General features: G+C 40.8%; 1 protein-coding gene across 2 annotated transcripts in view; it reads right to left on the bottom strand.

The window, feature by feature from the left end:
* Window positions 1–15,452, bottom strand: part of ENOX1 (ecto-NOX disulfide-thiol exchanger 1) — a 691,503-nt gene that overhangs the window by 66,447 nt on the left and 609,604 nt on the right. For both annotated transcript variants that reach the window (XM_073663900.1, XM_073663901.1), the window contains one exon: window positions 930–1,114. In XM_073663900.1, the coding sequence (XP_073520001.1) occupies window positions 930–1,114 (185 nt within the window). The remainder of the gene's footprint in view (window positions 1–929; window positions 1,115–15,452) is intronic.

The following is a 15,452-nucleotide window of genomic DNA, read 5'->3' as shown; positions in this document are numbered from 1 at the left end:
AAAATTACAATCTCCAATGAGCGCCGGCCACGAGCAGGAGTATCGTAATGACAGGCAGCAGACCTCTGTCATGACAACTCACAACCTATCGGGGCACTTCAATCATGTCACGGTGTGCCGTTGGGAGAGTGGAATGATGCGCGAACCGCCGGCGAGTGTTAAATCACACTGTCAGAGATTGACAGCAGGATTTAACAGGATAACAGCCACGGGCATAGCACTCCTCTACCCGCGAAAGTTAAAGTCATATTACAGCTGATTAAATTAGCAGTCATGTCCAGGGAAACATGCGGGCTCAGCGTCAGAGCCTGCATCAAAGTCAGGGATTTATATACGCCATATGTCGTGAAGGGGTCAAATAATTTTGGAATTTAGTATTTGGACTTATTTCATTTAATGGTTTGGGTATCTAAATAAATTTTATATTTAAATTTATTTAGAGAACATCTTCACTTAGAACTGTGTGTTTCTGCATTTCTTCCACATTTTAACTATGGAGCTATTGCCACAGTACAGAGCAGTGCAGCAAGTTACATGGACATATTGACTGCAGATGTCACTTAGTAATTTAAATGAAATAATAATATTTCACATAATATAAGCTATAATCAGACAGTAGTGATACAAAATGTCTCAATCTATTGCTAGATTAATTGACAACTGGGTGTCTAGTCAATAGGAAGGGTTTCTTTCTACGTAGTTTGATAAGGATAGATACTATATACATTGACGAGAAGTAAACAATTTCAACTTCTAATAAAACATATTCCAGTTTATGATTGATACAAGAATTACTAAAAGAAGTGGCTAGAGTTAGAAATTAAACATGAATTAATCTACTTAGCTGTTGCACATGTTAGAACCAAAGCGCCATTCATTTTGTGATGTCACTTTCATCTTTGTAGAACATTTTTACATTAAAGGCTTACTTGTTGCATATTTTGCATTGTTTGTTGTAAAAACTGTAACTGTTGATCCTTGGTCAAGCTTTCCTCTGTCCGTGCATGATGTCCTTTATCTTGCTTCAGAAGATCAACCTCGTTCCTGTAGGCATCTAATTGCCACCGTAGACTGTCATTCTCTTCCTTTAATGCATAAGCTTGGGCAGCTAGAGCTAAAATAACAAGCAAAAACAACAAGGTAAAGGACTCACAGATAGAAATGGATTATAAAAATGTCATTGGTTGACCATTGCAAATTGCAGCTACAAAAAACATCTCTCTTGCCCTGGAGGTCCTGGCACATCCATGCCATACACAGAAAGTCTATTGATGTGAGATGGTGTAATGCTTCTTTTGTCCTGTGGTGGTGCTGTGGGGAGTGTGATGAACCTGTAGCCGCCATCTTGGTAATGATAAATCATATCCAGGGATGGCCACACTTCAGCAGCCCCCACCCTTGGGACCTTCTGTTAAAACGTCAACTAGATAGTTTCCCCCCATCCAGGCTCCTGTAAGATAAGAAGCCCCGGGGCCTACTTAACACTTGAATGCTAGGAGCTTCAAAGACTTCGAGAGGAAACACAGCCAGCAGGGGGGGGTGCTTCGTCCATCTGTAACTGACCATTTGTCCCATAGGACTAGTTTCTTTGTCTGTCACAAGCATGGAGGCATAAGATATAGAAACATGAAAAGTACACGCATGTTGCGTGGGATGGGCCAATAAAAAAATATCACGGTGTCCCGGAGCCATTGCGCACACAAGCCTCCGCGGTAGACGTTTGTACGTGCTCTGGAAGCCAAGATATAGCGCTGAGCCATTCCTGAGGACCGTATGGTATCATAATTGATATCAAAAGGTCGGTTACGGCGGCCCGAATCCGTGGGAACCCCTGTGGGTATCCTGAGACCATCCCAGAAGAAGTTATTGGGTTCCTTAGAATTTGGGCTTCTGATCGAAGTTAGACCTGAGGGTGGAGACTGAGCCAGCTGACCTCACCAGCAGTGGGCGGGACAGGGCAGGTAAGATAGCAGGACAGACAAGAGACAAGTCAGTCTTGACCCAAGAGTGGTGTGCTGAACATCTGAGCACCAGCTGAGGCCACCAAGGGGAGGAGCAGTTTGACCATGCGGTGGTAGGCCTCAGCCTGTAACAAAGAACCGTGCCTGCGATCGCAGAATCCTCTCCCTGCGTCACAAGAAAATCAAGAAACCGGTAACTGATATGCTGTGGTGATTCTGTGTGTTGTATTCCATTGTTGTATAGTTTAGCCTGACCTTATACCTGTGTATATTTAGTTGTATATCGTGTATCTAGTGTATTATTATAATCAATTACCTCAAGTAATTGTGGGCCTGCCTTTTATTCTGCATAACGAACGCACGTCCGTGTGAGCTCGGCTCAAGCCAAAAACGCTACCCAGGGTTGGTTCCTGACCCGATATAGGCCCATTCACGGACTGGGCGTATATCTAAAATAGGGACTGGTGGCAGCATACCAACTGGGGATTGGGGAAGGCTGGTAGTGACGGTCGGAGGTTCAGATATATATATTCCTGGCGCGGCCAAGGAAGATATATATACCGCCCTCACTACAGAGGGCCCCGATACCCAGTAGGTTACAGGACAGTCTCTCTGGCGACCGCTTATCCTAGGTGCAGTTCCTTGACTGACCTGAGGCTAAGAGGGCGCTAGCGAGTTGTGCTGTGTAGTGACGTTGAAGGGATAACACACTACCGTGTTCCCTGCGCTGGTTGCAGCTACCTGGCACTACTTTCTCTAGGTGCAGTACCTTGACTGACCTGAGAGGTAAGGGGGCGCCAGAGAGCTGCACCCACCGGCCGGCTTTCATCACAGGGAGTATTAAACACTTGCTGTTTAGTACCCCTCTGATTAGAGATGAACTCTAAGGATCTCATCAGAAAGACACCATGCGATCAGCTCATTCTCAGATGACCCAGACATTGCCAAAGACCAAATAAAAGAATGAGACAGACCCAGAGGCTGCATGAACATGCACACAACTAAAAACAGGTTACAAAGCAAGTCAATCGTGAATAAAGAGAACTACCGGTATGTGTACTATCCCTTTAACCAAACTTATTACAAGTTTTGATTTGTACAGACAATAAGAGAAAAAAACTTTTTATAAGATCCACCCGAGAACAAGTGTTCTTCAATCTTTTTTATTTTGCTTTTTATATGATTGTTTTTCAGAACTATATTGTTTTTACAGCAGTCTGGATTTAAGAGAACCATTAAAAATGCGTACTCGTGCAGACACTTTATCTTTTCTTAGTACCAATAGCTTTAAGGCAGTCACCAGTTGAAGGAGAAATATAATGACAAAAACTGTATAAAAATGTAAATGCTGATATGAGAAAGTGTGGTGGTAACACAAGAACATTACCGCATTAGTAGCACTGAATGACACTTAAGTCATTTCCCTGGGATGCACCATTTGGACTGTTTTCAATTTAAAATGACATTTTTATTACCATAACTGATAGCAGGTGTTTGTGAGAAAATCGATTAGTATGCAGGGATGAAAATTACTTCTCCCAAATGAATTGTTCAGTCTGTAATATAGGAGGAAAATTGAGTGGCAAAGTGCAAAAGGCCATAAAACATTTCCCAGCGACATTACACATATAATTTAACTTGGTTAAGAGAAACGTATAGGAAATTGTGGTGTCATTTCCAGAGATTGGACTTTTTGCAATGTTATTTAGCTACTGATTATTTTCATGCATTTCATCATTTCATAATACAATCTTGGGTTCCTTGGAAGGAGAGAGAATGCCATTATGAGGAACAGATGTTCACAAAAGAAATGCACTCGCTTCTCACATTCTTTTCTTGAACAATGCCTCTGATTTCAATTTTGGATGAAGTCATATCCCTTTCTTCATGAAACATTGCAGCAAAGAATACGACCTAATAATTGATTAGAGGCTGAGTTCAAATTTACTTGGTCGCAGAAGTAATGTTATTTGAAGCAGTTAATTTACAAAATGACTCAGGATGTGTATAAACTCAATATATAGGTTTTTCAAAAAATGTAACTCACTGAGCGATAGGACAGCGATTAATTGTAGTAAAACTTTATTTGAAAACTAATGTCCCCGAACTCCCATTTAAACTTCCTTTACCCAGTTTTATTTTTACGTTTCTATAAGCTTGTAGAAAGTGTCAAATATTTCTAGAAATCTTGATTTTTATTTTTTTTATTTTGCAAAACCTAAGCAAGAAAAATGACATATTTAGAGCAAGCTACACAAAACACAAGACATCCAAAATCATACGAAGCATTAAGCTAGAGGCTATATTGTTAACATCAGGCCACAGAAAAATAGCAAACAAAAATTCTGTGAGAAACAGGCAAATCTAGATTACATCTGAAATCACTCCTAATCCTCAATCTACAGCCAGTTTTATACGTCCTACTTGGACCGGGAAAGGGTCTCCTGACCAAAACTGGACAGCCTCATAGGCATATGCGAGGATATTGAGTTTGGGTCTGTAGAACCCTGGCTAGTCCATGCAGCAGACCACAATACACGGATGTGTGAAAATGGCCTAGTTCTTGCTCAAATATTCAAATCACCTGATGGATTTTTTTTTTTTTTTATTCTTAAGTAATATAAAGCACAAAGGAGCACTGAGAAAGTCCAAACCATCCACAGCAGGATAGCCATCAGGTATCCCTAGTCAGATGCAAGCCTGACCCATACACAGAAATGCACACAGACTACTTGCAGACTAAAAGAGAATCTGTCAGCAGGTTTTGCTATGTAATCTGAGAGCAGCATGATATACAGATAGAGAGCCTGATTCCAGCGATGTATTTCTTACTGGACTGCTTGGTGTTATTTTGATGGAATCTCTGTTTTCTCTATTGTAAATGTAATAGCTGTCAGAATGTTGAGCCCTGTGTAACCCCATCCACACTCCTGATTGGCAGCTTCCTGTGTACACACTGTGAATGGTCAGCAAGCTGCCAATCAGTGATGGGGGTGGGGTTACACAGATTAGCCTGACTTGCCTGCACATGAGATCTAGTCTCGTAGTGTTAATCTCCTGTTGATAAAACACTGATTGCATTCAAACTACAACAAATAGGCTTATAAGTGACACATCCTTTGAATCAGGCTCTCTTACTCTATATTATGTTGCTTTCAGATCAAATAGCAAAAACCTACTGACAAATCCCCTTTTACAGGGAACTTGTAACTTGATTCATGCTGCTTAGACAGCGGGCAGCATGAACCAGAGCCTAGATGTGCGATAGCAGGCAAGTTTTTTTTTTATAAAAAGCTCCAGCTTTTCACAAAAAAAAGGTTAAAAGAGGTGTTTGGGGACTATAAGCAGAGACAATACTAGTCAATCAGTGTCCCTGCCCAGCATAACGCCACACCGCTTATAATGTACACACAACAGAAACACTTGTCAATCACCTTGAACGGAATGGGAAGAAGCAGGCCAGGAACGGCACTGGACTAGTCACATCTCTTCTTACAGTCCCCTAGGCAACTAGTCAAGTGACTCGGCCTTTCAGAGAAAAAAATCCCTGCTGCAACAGTGCAGTCATGTCCTGATTCATGCTGCCAAGTGTTTGGGCAACATGAATAAGCTGACAGGGTCCCTTTAAATGTCACCACTCCCATGTTCGTTTTCCAAGATACTTGTCTTTATCCATGAAATAATTCAGAGACATGTTTACTTAGAGTACGGTTTTGTGCCATTCCTTTGGGACGACTCCTAGAATTTTTGGGATAAATTGCTAACTGGATGGTATGATTAAATATATCTGAAGGGTGTGTTTCTGTATCATCCTGGATCTGTCAGCAGTGATTGGACAGGGCGAGACTGCACAAGGACACTCATCCAACTGGTAACCTATGGATGTCACTATATTGATATATTTCTAGGAGGGAGAAAAAGAGGAAAGGTGCAATGCAGTGTCCTAAGAAACGATGCTCCAGAATTGTTGTTATAAAGAATCCAAATATTGCCTAAAACAGTCACTTAAATAGGACTATAGATCCATGATGCGACTTATACAAAGACTTTTGTTCTGTGTATTTCTAATTTAAATTTATATATAGGCTCGGATTCATTAAAAATGGTGTTTTGTACATCAGAATTAATGATGGGCCTATAGGAATAAAATGTACCAAATTAAATATTAGGGGACGCGGCAGTTAATTTAGTGCATCTCATCAGTGGCATGTGCCTCTGTGCGCCTCACAAGAAATGTTACTCAGGGACTAGAATAATATTTCTGGCGTAATGTACGTAGCTACTTTTGATGAATTTGTCAGGTGGGAGTGGCCACACCTTGTCCTGACTAAAAGTGGCATAAAAATTCCAAACGTTGCAATTTTTTTGCGCAACTTTGTATTGCACAAAAATTTAGTGTGTTTTCAAAGTCTTTTACACGTAAAAACATTGATGAATTCGGGCCATTGAGAAACATGCAGTTCACAGCACTCCTGTGGACTGTAGTCGTTCTTCAAATTTTACAATCAAAAAGTCACAGTACAAAATGTTTCTATTATTTGAGCTTAAATATGAAAAGAGTCTTGCAACCGTTGCACACCAATTCCCATAGACCAATATCGTATTGTGACTAACGTAGGAAACTTTTGCAACTCTTTAAAGGATATTTCCATTAAAAGGAAAGGCAGAAAGTGAAAGTACAAGAAAAACAATGTACAATAACAAAGGGGGGCCAGGAAGGATTTCTGTGCACGTATAGGGATCAAGTGTACAACCAATCCAGAGAAAAATGAAGAAACCCATAACAGACAAATGCTTCCATCAATTTTATGATGAAGAAATTCAGATTTGCATTGTCCTTATTTGCACTAGTTTTATACATTGCCCACTGAGTATAATACAAGGAACATTAAAAAGAATTACTGGCGCATCAGCCGCACACATCTATGGCCAGACATGACATTAGATGAGGAGCCTTAGAGGAGCCAGGCAGATGATGTCATGAAACAGTCATCAGGTTTGAAAGAAACACAACCGCAGAAGCAGAACCTTGCCAAATTGTAATGATCTCACAGAAAAGTCCAAGTGATAAAGACTGATAATGACATTTGAAACGCTGATCGACCTATCTCATGGACTTCATAAAAACATATGTTGTAAGTTAGCTAGCAGATTTTTTTCCGGTTTACTATCTACCAGTGCTCCGGCCATGAATCCTACTAACATCAGTTTACTTAATGTGGCCAAATACATGTGAAACAAAAAGCTTTATATGTGTCCAGATTACAGACCTGAACAAATGTATAGAAAACAGCTGCCAAATGTTACACTAAGTTCTCTGGAAGCTAACTCACAGCCTATTTCCCTTGTCACAGGGAACCTGTCATGTCAAAAAAACACTATCAACTTGCAGATATGGGGCTAATTTGCAGGTTAATAGTGTTCTGAAGCTGCATGTCTGTTACACTGAGAGCACTGCTGCTGGGAGGAAATTAACTTTACTCCTTCTGGCAGCCCCTAGCTTTCAGTCATAAAGGCTCGACTTCAGTCACAGCTCAGTACATTGTGATTGGTGGCTGTAACCACGCCCCGGCACTAACAGCCAGCTCAGCACTGATGTACTGTAGAGCCGACTGTCCGTCATTGCCGAGGGGTGGTTACAACTGGAATTCATTAAATACTGAGCGGTGACTCAAGCAGCATCAGCAGTGCCTCTAAGACTGAAAGTCAGGGGCAGCCAGGAAGGAAAATAAAGTTAATTTCCTCCCGGTAGAAGAGCTTTCGATGCGGCAGCCACATGCCTTCAGAACAGTATTAACCTGCAGATTAACCCCATATCTGGAGGTTAATAGCATTTTTGACATGACAGGATCCCTTTAACTTAGAAGACAAGTTCTTCCATCAGCAACATAATACTTGTTCATTACTCAACACTGGTACTAAAGTATAAAAATACAATGTTTCAATATAAAATGTATTGTGTTCAACTGTGCTTACAGATTTATAAAATAACTGTATTGTGTATTTTTCTAGTTTAATCAAAATAAGTATAATAAACTTGTTATAGTTTTGAGTATCTATATTATTTTTACTAGATAATTAAATTCATAGCTACTCAAACCTTCTGGCTATGTTTAGGCTAGAAAAAAATGTCTGCATTTGCTTTTTTATAAATAGCGCCACTCTATAGGTTGTGTGTGGAATTACCACAGGCCATAAGCCAGAGTGGAGTTTTTTCTGGAGAAAAATGTGTCACATTATATATATATATATATATATATATATATATATATATATATATATATATATATATATATATATATATATATATATATATACATAAAAATCAGAGCCAGGAACATATGATCACAGGCTACCTATATCTTCCACCATGCATGTTGATCCATGCCTTTCTTCACATCATATATGAAAGGGAGATCCCATCTTTGCATTGATAATATTTGGTTTCCATGTCTGGGTACAGAGTAAAGATGGTATCACATAAAATACACTGTATTTAAACTTCCCACATGTGGGATATCGAATAAAAGTTAAGTTTTAGATATCAGTGGGAGAAAAAGCAGACTTTTTTTAAAAAAAAAAAAAATCTCCAATAAATACTAGGTTCACACTTGAGTTTGGGTAAACTCGTGCAAAAAAACGGTCAGAATTTTGATGGACACAAACCTCACCAGACGGGCCCCTTTTATTACAGAGTAGGCTGCGCCTTTTTATTTTCGAATAAAAAATGGCAGAACTTGACGCAAGTGTAATAATTCTTGCCTAACTCTTACGTGATGAGCATCTTTAAGTTTAATGGCTAAAAAAAAACTTTTCCATTAAACATATCTGAAAGAAGAATATATACAGTATAATGATCTTGATTCAACAGATTTTAGAAGAAGGAAAGATAGTTTCTATAGACTATGTCCACTTGGTAATATTATGTCATAATGGATTACTCAACGTTTTAGATCTAGAACCGGCTTACTTACTCACTGAAAAAGGTCTATGTGGAGAACAGGAGAAAAGTAGAGCATGAGAAGAGGGAAGTAAAAAATAAAGTCTGGCTTCTCTTAATCAGGTCTAGAATACATACGGAAGAGGCAGCATAGTATAATAAAGGGAACCTGTCACCAGAATTTTTTTTATTAACCTGCAGATATGGGGTTAATCTGCAGGTTAATAGCGTTATTAATCTGACCGGAGCCTGCACTTAGCGCAATGTTCCGGGTAGAAAATGAACTTTATTTGCCCCCAGCAGCGTTCCGGTTCAGTCATCGCTCTGAGTATACAGAGCCGCAACTGTAACCGCACCCTTGAACCTGACTGACAGCCGTCCCCAATACAATGAACTCTCAACGGCGCCGCTCCCATAATTGAAACCCGAATGCTGTAGGGTGAATAAACTTCATTTTCTCCTTGCAGTGTTCGAGTAAGTGCAGGCGCTGGTCAGGTTAGTAACACTATTAACCTGCAGATTAACCCCATATCTGCAGGTTAATAGCATTTTTTCTGGTGCAGGTTAATAGAATTTTTTCTGGTGACAGGTTCCCTTTAAAGTTACCCTATCCCAACGCCAGCCATTGTGGTACTATTAGTACTTTGGTCTTTATTGTTATAGTCTAGGAGCGTAGTAAACCAGTGAGTTCTGTAATTGTGGAATGTATGTGTTCTTCCAATGCCAGTGTACAAATTATCTTACAGCCAACAAGAAATATCTAAGGAGACCTCTCTAAGCTAATAAAGCCTGACTTTACTAAATACTCTGCTTTTGCAGATCCTTCCCAACCTGACTGCTGATCTAGTCCCATGGTCTCTAGCTGAGAAACTCCAGGTTTCCTGTGATATCACATCAAAATTGCCCTCAGTTCTGGGCTCTGGAAACTGGTGGGTGGGCATGGCTTGGCACATGGGTAGCTGTTTGCACGCCATTGCTCCTGTGCATGCTGCAGACACAGCTCCCCTTGTATCTGTATATATACAGCAGGGTTTATATACATATACACACTGCTATATACCTTGTGTAAAGTATATACTACACCCTCCTTTATTCTCTCTATTATATGAATAGATGAATTTCTCTTTCCCCATCCAACCAACCATTGTATATATATCTATTTCATCAGTCTCATCTATCCATCTATCAGTGAGTGGGAGTAGGGGATAATATTTATTGGCAAGACTGCTGTTCTGGTGCTTTGTGCATTAAATCTACTGTAAAGGAGATTGTGCTGATGCTGTGTGTGAAGCTGTGGGGAGGAGTGGGAGGGTGTAGGCGGCGTTACAGGAGGTGTGGTCACTGCTGGCTTGAAGTCACGCTCAAGGAATGATGGGAAATGTAGTCAGAAAGGAGCAGAAGAATCTGAACAGGAAGTGATGATTGTGACAGCAGAGTGAATGCCAGGATACAGGACGTGAACCAAAAAGGCATATAAAAATATGAAACTTGGCAAAAAGACATATGGGGTTCTTTACGGCAGTGTGCCCCAACTCCAGTCCTCAAGGCCCATCAAAAGGTCATGTTTTCAGGATTTCCTTACTATTACACAGGTGATGCAATTATCACCTGAGCAATACTAAGGAAATCCTGAAAACATGGCCTGTTGGTCGGCCGTGAGGACTGGAGTTGGGGAACCCTGCTTTACGGGCATTACCAGCACTCCCACTAACTTTTTTATTGATTAGATGTGTGCATACAGTGGGGAAATAAGGTATTTAGTCAGCCACCAATTGTGCAAGTTCTCCCACTTAAAAAGATGAGAGAGGCCTGTAATTGACATCATAGGTAGACCTCAACTATGAGAGACAAAATGAGAAAACAAATCCTGAAAATCACATTGTCTGATTTGCAAAGAATTTTTTTCACATTTTGGTGGAAAATAAGTATTTGGTCAATTACAAAAGTTCATCTCAATACTTTGTTATATATTCTTTGTTGACAATGACAGAGGTCAAACGCTTTCTGTAAGTCTTCACAAGGTTGGCACACACTGTTGCTGGTATGCTGGCCCATTCCTCCATGCATATCTCCTCTAGAGCAGTGATGTTTTGGGGCTGTCGCTGGGCAACACGGACTTTCAACTCCCTCCAAAGGTTTTCTATAGGGTTTAGATCTGGAGACTGGCTAGGCCACTCCAGGACCTTGAAATGCTTCTTACAAAGCCACTCCTTCATTGCCCTGGTGGTGTGCTTGGGATCATTGTCATGCTGAAAAACCCAGCCACGTTTCACCTTCAATGTCCTTGCTGATGGAAGGAGGTTTGCACTCAAAATCTCACGATACATGGCCCCATTCATTCTTTCATGCACACGGATCAGTCGTCCTGGTCCCTTGGCAGAGAAACACCCCCAAAGCATGATGTTGCCACCCCCATGCTTCACAGTAGGTATGGTGTTCTTTGGATGCAACTCAGCATTCTTTCTCCTCCAAACACGACGAGTTGCGTTTCTACCAAACAGTTCTACTTTGGTTTCATCTGACCATATGACATTCTCCCAATACTCTTCTGGATCATCCAAATGCTCTCTAGCAAACTTCAGACGGGTCCGGACATGTAATGGCTTAAGCAGAGGGACCCGTCTGGCACTGCAGGATCTGAGTCCCTGGCGGCATAGTGTGTTACTGATGGTAACCTGTGTAACGTTGGTCCCAGCTCTCTGCAGGTCTTTCACTAGGTCCCCCCATGTGGTTCTGGGATTTTTGCTCACCGTTCTTGAGATCATTTTGACCCCACGGGGTGAGATCTTGTGTGGAGCCCCAGATCGAGGGAGATTATCAGTGGTCTTGTATGTCTTCCGTTTTCTAATTATTGCTCCCACAGTTGATTTCTTCACACCAAGCTGCTTGCCTATTGCAGATTCAGTCTTCCCAGCCTGGTGCAGGGCTACAATTTTGCTTCTGATGTCCTTCAACAGCTCTTTCGTCTTCATCATAGTGGAGTTTGGAGTGTGACTGTTTGAGGTTGCGGACAGGTGTCTTTTATACTGATAACAAGTTCAAACAGGTGCCAGTACTACAGGTAATGAGTGGGGGACATAGGAGCCTCTTAAAGAAGAAGTTACAGGTCTGAGAGAGCCAGAAATCTTGCTTGTTTGTAATTGACCAAATACTTATTTTCCACCAAAATTTGAAAAAAAATTCTTTTCAAATCAGAAAATGTGATTTTCAAGTTTTGTTTTCTCATTTTGTCTCTCATAGTTGAGGTCTACCTATGATGTTAATTACAGACCTCTCTCATCTTTTTAAGTGGGAGAACGTGCACAATTGTTGGCTGACTAAATACTTTTTTTCCCCACTGTATGTGCATGCAATGTAGTTTAAGTGTATTAATATACTCAGCTACCGCTGTGCTCTCCGGTGTCCAGCGTCGCTTCGCTCCTCTTCCCAGTGACATCATCACTCCGCAGGCTATCTGGGTCACACTGCGCTCTGGAAGGGGGTTTTACAATGTAAGCCTATGGAGCGTTAGAACAATCCATAGACTTTCACTGTAAAAGAGACTTCTGGCTCACGCATAGAGTATAGAATAAGCTGGATAGTCTCATTTGCTGTGACATCACTCAGAAGAGGAGCAGAACGGCACTGGACACTGGAAAGAGCAGCGGTAGGTGAGTATATTAATACACTCATATTACTTTACCTGCATGCACATACACACACATTTAAATCAATAAAAAATTTAGTGTATGTGCACACGATCAGTAAACTCTGCGGATTAGACGCAGCACACTTGCGCTGCGTGCAAACCGCAGCATTCTACATTACAAGCTAAGTGTATGGGATTTCAAGAAATTTCATGCCCACTATGTGTCTCCGTGCTCCTGCGGATCACCCGTGGACACGTGACATGCGGAGTGTCTTTCCAGACCGCAGCATGTCAATTTCTCTTGCGGAGTCACTAGTCTCCGCAAGAGAAATTATATCAGTGCAATGTATAGGATGCGGAGAATCCTCATGGTTCAGTGAACACATGCGGATTCACCTGCGTGCAGCGATTGGCTGCAGCATAAAGTATACTGCATTCAAAGCGCTGACAGCACGGATCGTGTGCACATACTCTAAGTGGGAGTGCTTCTTTAAGTATTTATGGCAAAACCAGTTATGGAGTTAGAGTACAAGACAACTTCTATTTGTTGATCTGCGGTGGGAAACTTTGCACATGGTGTAATTTAAAATTAGTTTCTATACTATTAGAAATTGTAATTATATACAAATGTATCTTTGGCTCAGCGACACACACGTATTTTATGCCTATTAAACACTGGCTAAGGTGAAATGTTGCATTGCTTTGAGGGACAGGGTAATTGTATGTTTCTTCCAAGTGTCAGGTACTCACATCAGTTTCACCATTAACTCATATGCACTTATATTTCTGGAATTACAAAATTAATGATTGCTATATCGGACGGCAGCAGTGTGGAAGCATAAGAATTACTGGTTGATAGCATCATCAACCATAATTATATGTGGATTATGTAGATAAAATAATCCTAGAGCTCTTCCTTGCTTCAGTACACACAAAAGACATAAAAAGGCTGTCTGCACACTCCTGCTGCTATATATATATATATTATATATATATATATATATATATATAGTACAGACCAAAAGTTTGGACACACCTTCTCATTTAAAGATTTTTCTGTATTTTCATGACTTTGAAAATTGTACATTCACACTGAAGGCATCAAAACTATGAATTTATTTTTTTCATTTATTTTTCAACAGGACAATGACCCCAAACACACCTCCAGGCTGTGCAAGGGCTATTTGACCAAGAATGAGAGTGATGGGGTGCTACCCCAGATGACCTGGCCTCCACAGTCACCAGACCTGAACCCAATCGAGATGGTTTGGGGTGAGCTGGACCGCAGAGTGAAGGCAAAAGGGCCAACAAGTGCTAAGCATCTCTGGGAATTCCTTCAAGATTGTTGGAAGACCATTTCCGGTGACTACCTCTTGAAGCTCATCAAGAGAATGCCAAGAGTGTGCAAAGCAGTCATCAAAGCAAAAGGTGGCTACTTTGAAGAACCTAGAATATAAGACATATTTTCAGTTGTTTCACACTTTTTTTGTTAAGTATATAATTCCACATGTGTTAATTCAAAGTTTTGATGCCTTCAGTGTGAATGTACAATTTTCAAAGTCATGAAAATACAGAAAAATCATTAAATGAGAAGGTGTGTCCAAACTTTTGGTCTGTACTGTGTATATATATATATATATATATATATATCTATATTTACATACACACAAATATATTACAGAAATATATTATATACACATACACAGTGGGGGAAAATAGGTAGCCTGTAATTTTTTATTGTAGGTACACTTTAACTGTGAGAGACAGAATCTAAAAATAAATAACAGAAAATCACATTGTATAATTTTTAGATCATTAAAGTGGATTTTATTGCATGAAATAAGTATTTGATCACCTACCAACTAGCAAGAATTCTGGCTCTCACAGACCTGTTCATTTTTCTTCAAGAAGCCCAATTACCTGTATTAATTGGTGGCTAAGTGGATAGCACTGCAGCCTTGCAGGGCTGGGGTCCCAGGATCATATCCCACCAAGGACAACATCTGCAAGAAGTTTGTATGTTCTCCCGGTGTTTGTATGGGTTTCCCACCACAGTGCCCATAATGTCTGTAAAATTGTCTGAATTGTAAAGCGCTGTGGAATATGTTGGCGCTATATAAATAAAAAGATTATTATTATTATTGCACCCGTTTCATCTCATTACCTGTATAAAAAACTCCTGTCCACACACTCAATCATACTCCAACCTCTCCACGACAGCCAAGACCAAAGAGCTGTCTAAGGGCACCAGGGACAAGATTGTAGACCTGCACAAAGCTGGGATGGGCTACAGGATAATAGGCAAGCAGCTTTGTGAGAAGGCAACAACTGTTAGCGCAATTATTAGAAAATGTAAGAAACACAAGATGACTGTCATTCTTCCTTGGTCTGGGGCTCCATGTAAGATCTCGCCTCATGGGGTAAGGATAATTCTGAGAAAGGTCAAGAATCAGCACAGAACTACATGGGAGGATCTGGTCAATGACCTGAAGACAGCTGGGACCATAGTTTCAAACATTACTGTTGCTAACACACTACGCCGCCATGGATTAATATCCTGCAAGGCACGCAAGGTCCCCCTGCTCATGAGAGCATATGTCCAGGCCCGTTTGAAGTTCGCCAATGACCAGCTGGATGATCCATAGGAGGCATGGGATAAGGTCATGTGGTCAGATAAGACCAAAATAGAACTTTTTGGTATCAATGCCATTCTCCGTGTTTGGAGGAAGAAGAAGGACGAGTACAATCCCAAGAACACCGTCCCAACCGTTAAGCATAATGGGGGAAATCTCATACTTTGTGGGTGCTTTTCTGCAAAGGGGACAGGACGACTGCACCGTATTGAAGGGAGGATGGATGGGGTCATGTATCGGGAGATTTTGGCCAACAACCTCCTTCCCTGAGTAAGAGCATTAAAGATGGG

This window comes from Phyllobates terribilis, unplaced genomic scaffold (genome assembly GCF_046119375.1).
Source record: "Phyllobates terribilis strain yellow unplaced genomic scaffold, ASM4611937v1 Scaffold_2__4_contigs__length_985480577, whole genome shotgun sequence".
NCBI lineage: Eukaryota > Metazoa > Chordata > Amphibia > Anura > Dendrobatidae > Phyllobates > Phyllobates terribilis.
This window is presented reverse-complemented; position numbering and strand designations above follow the sequence as displayed.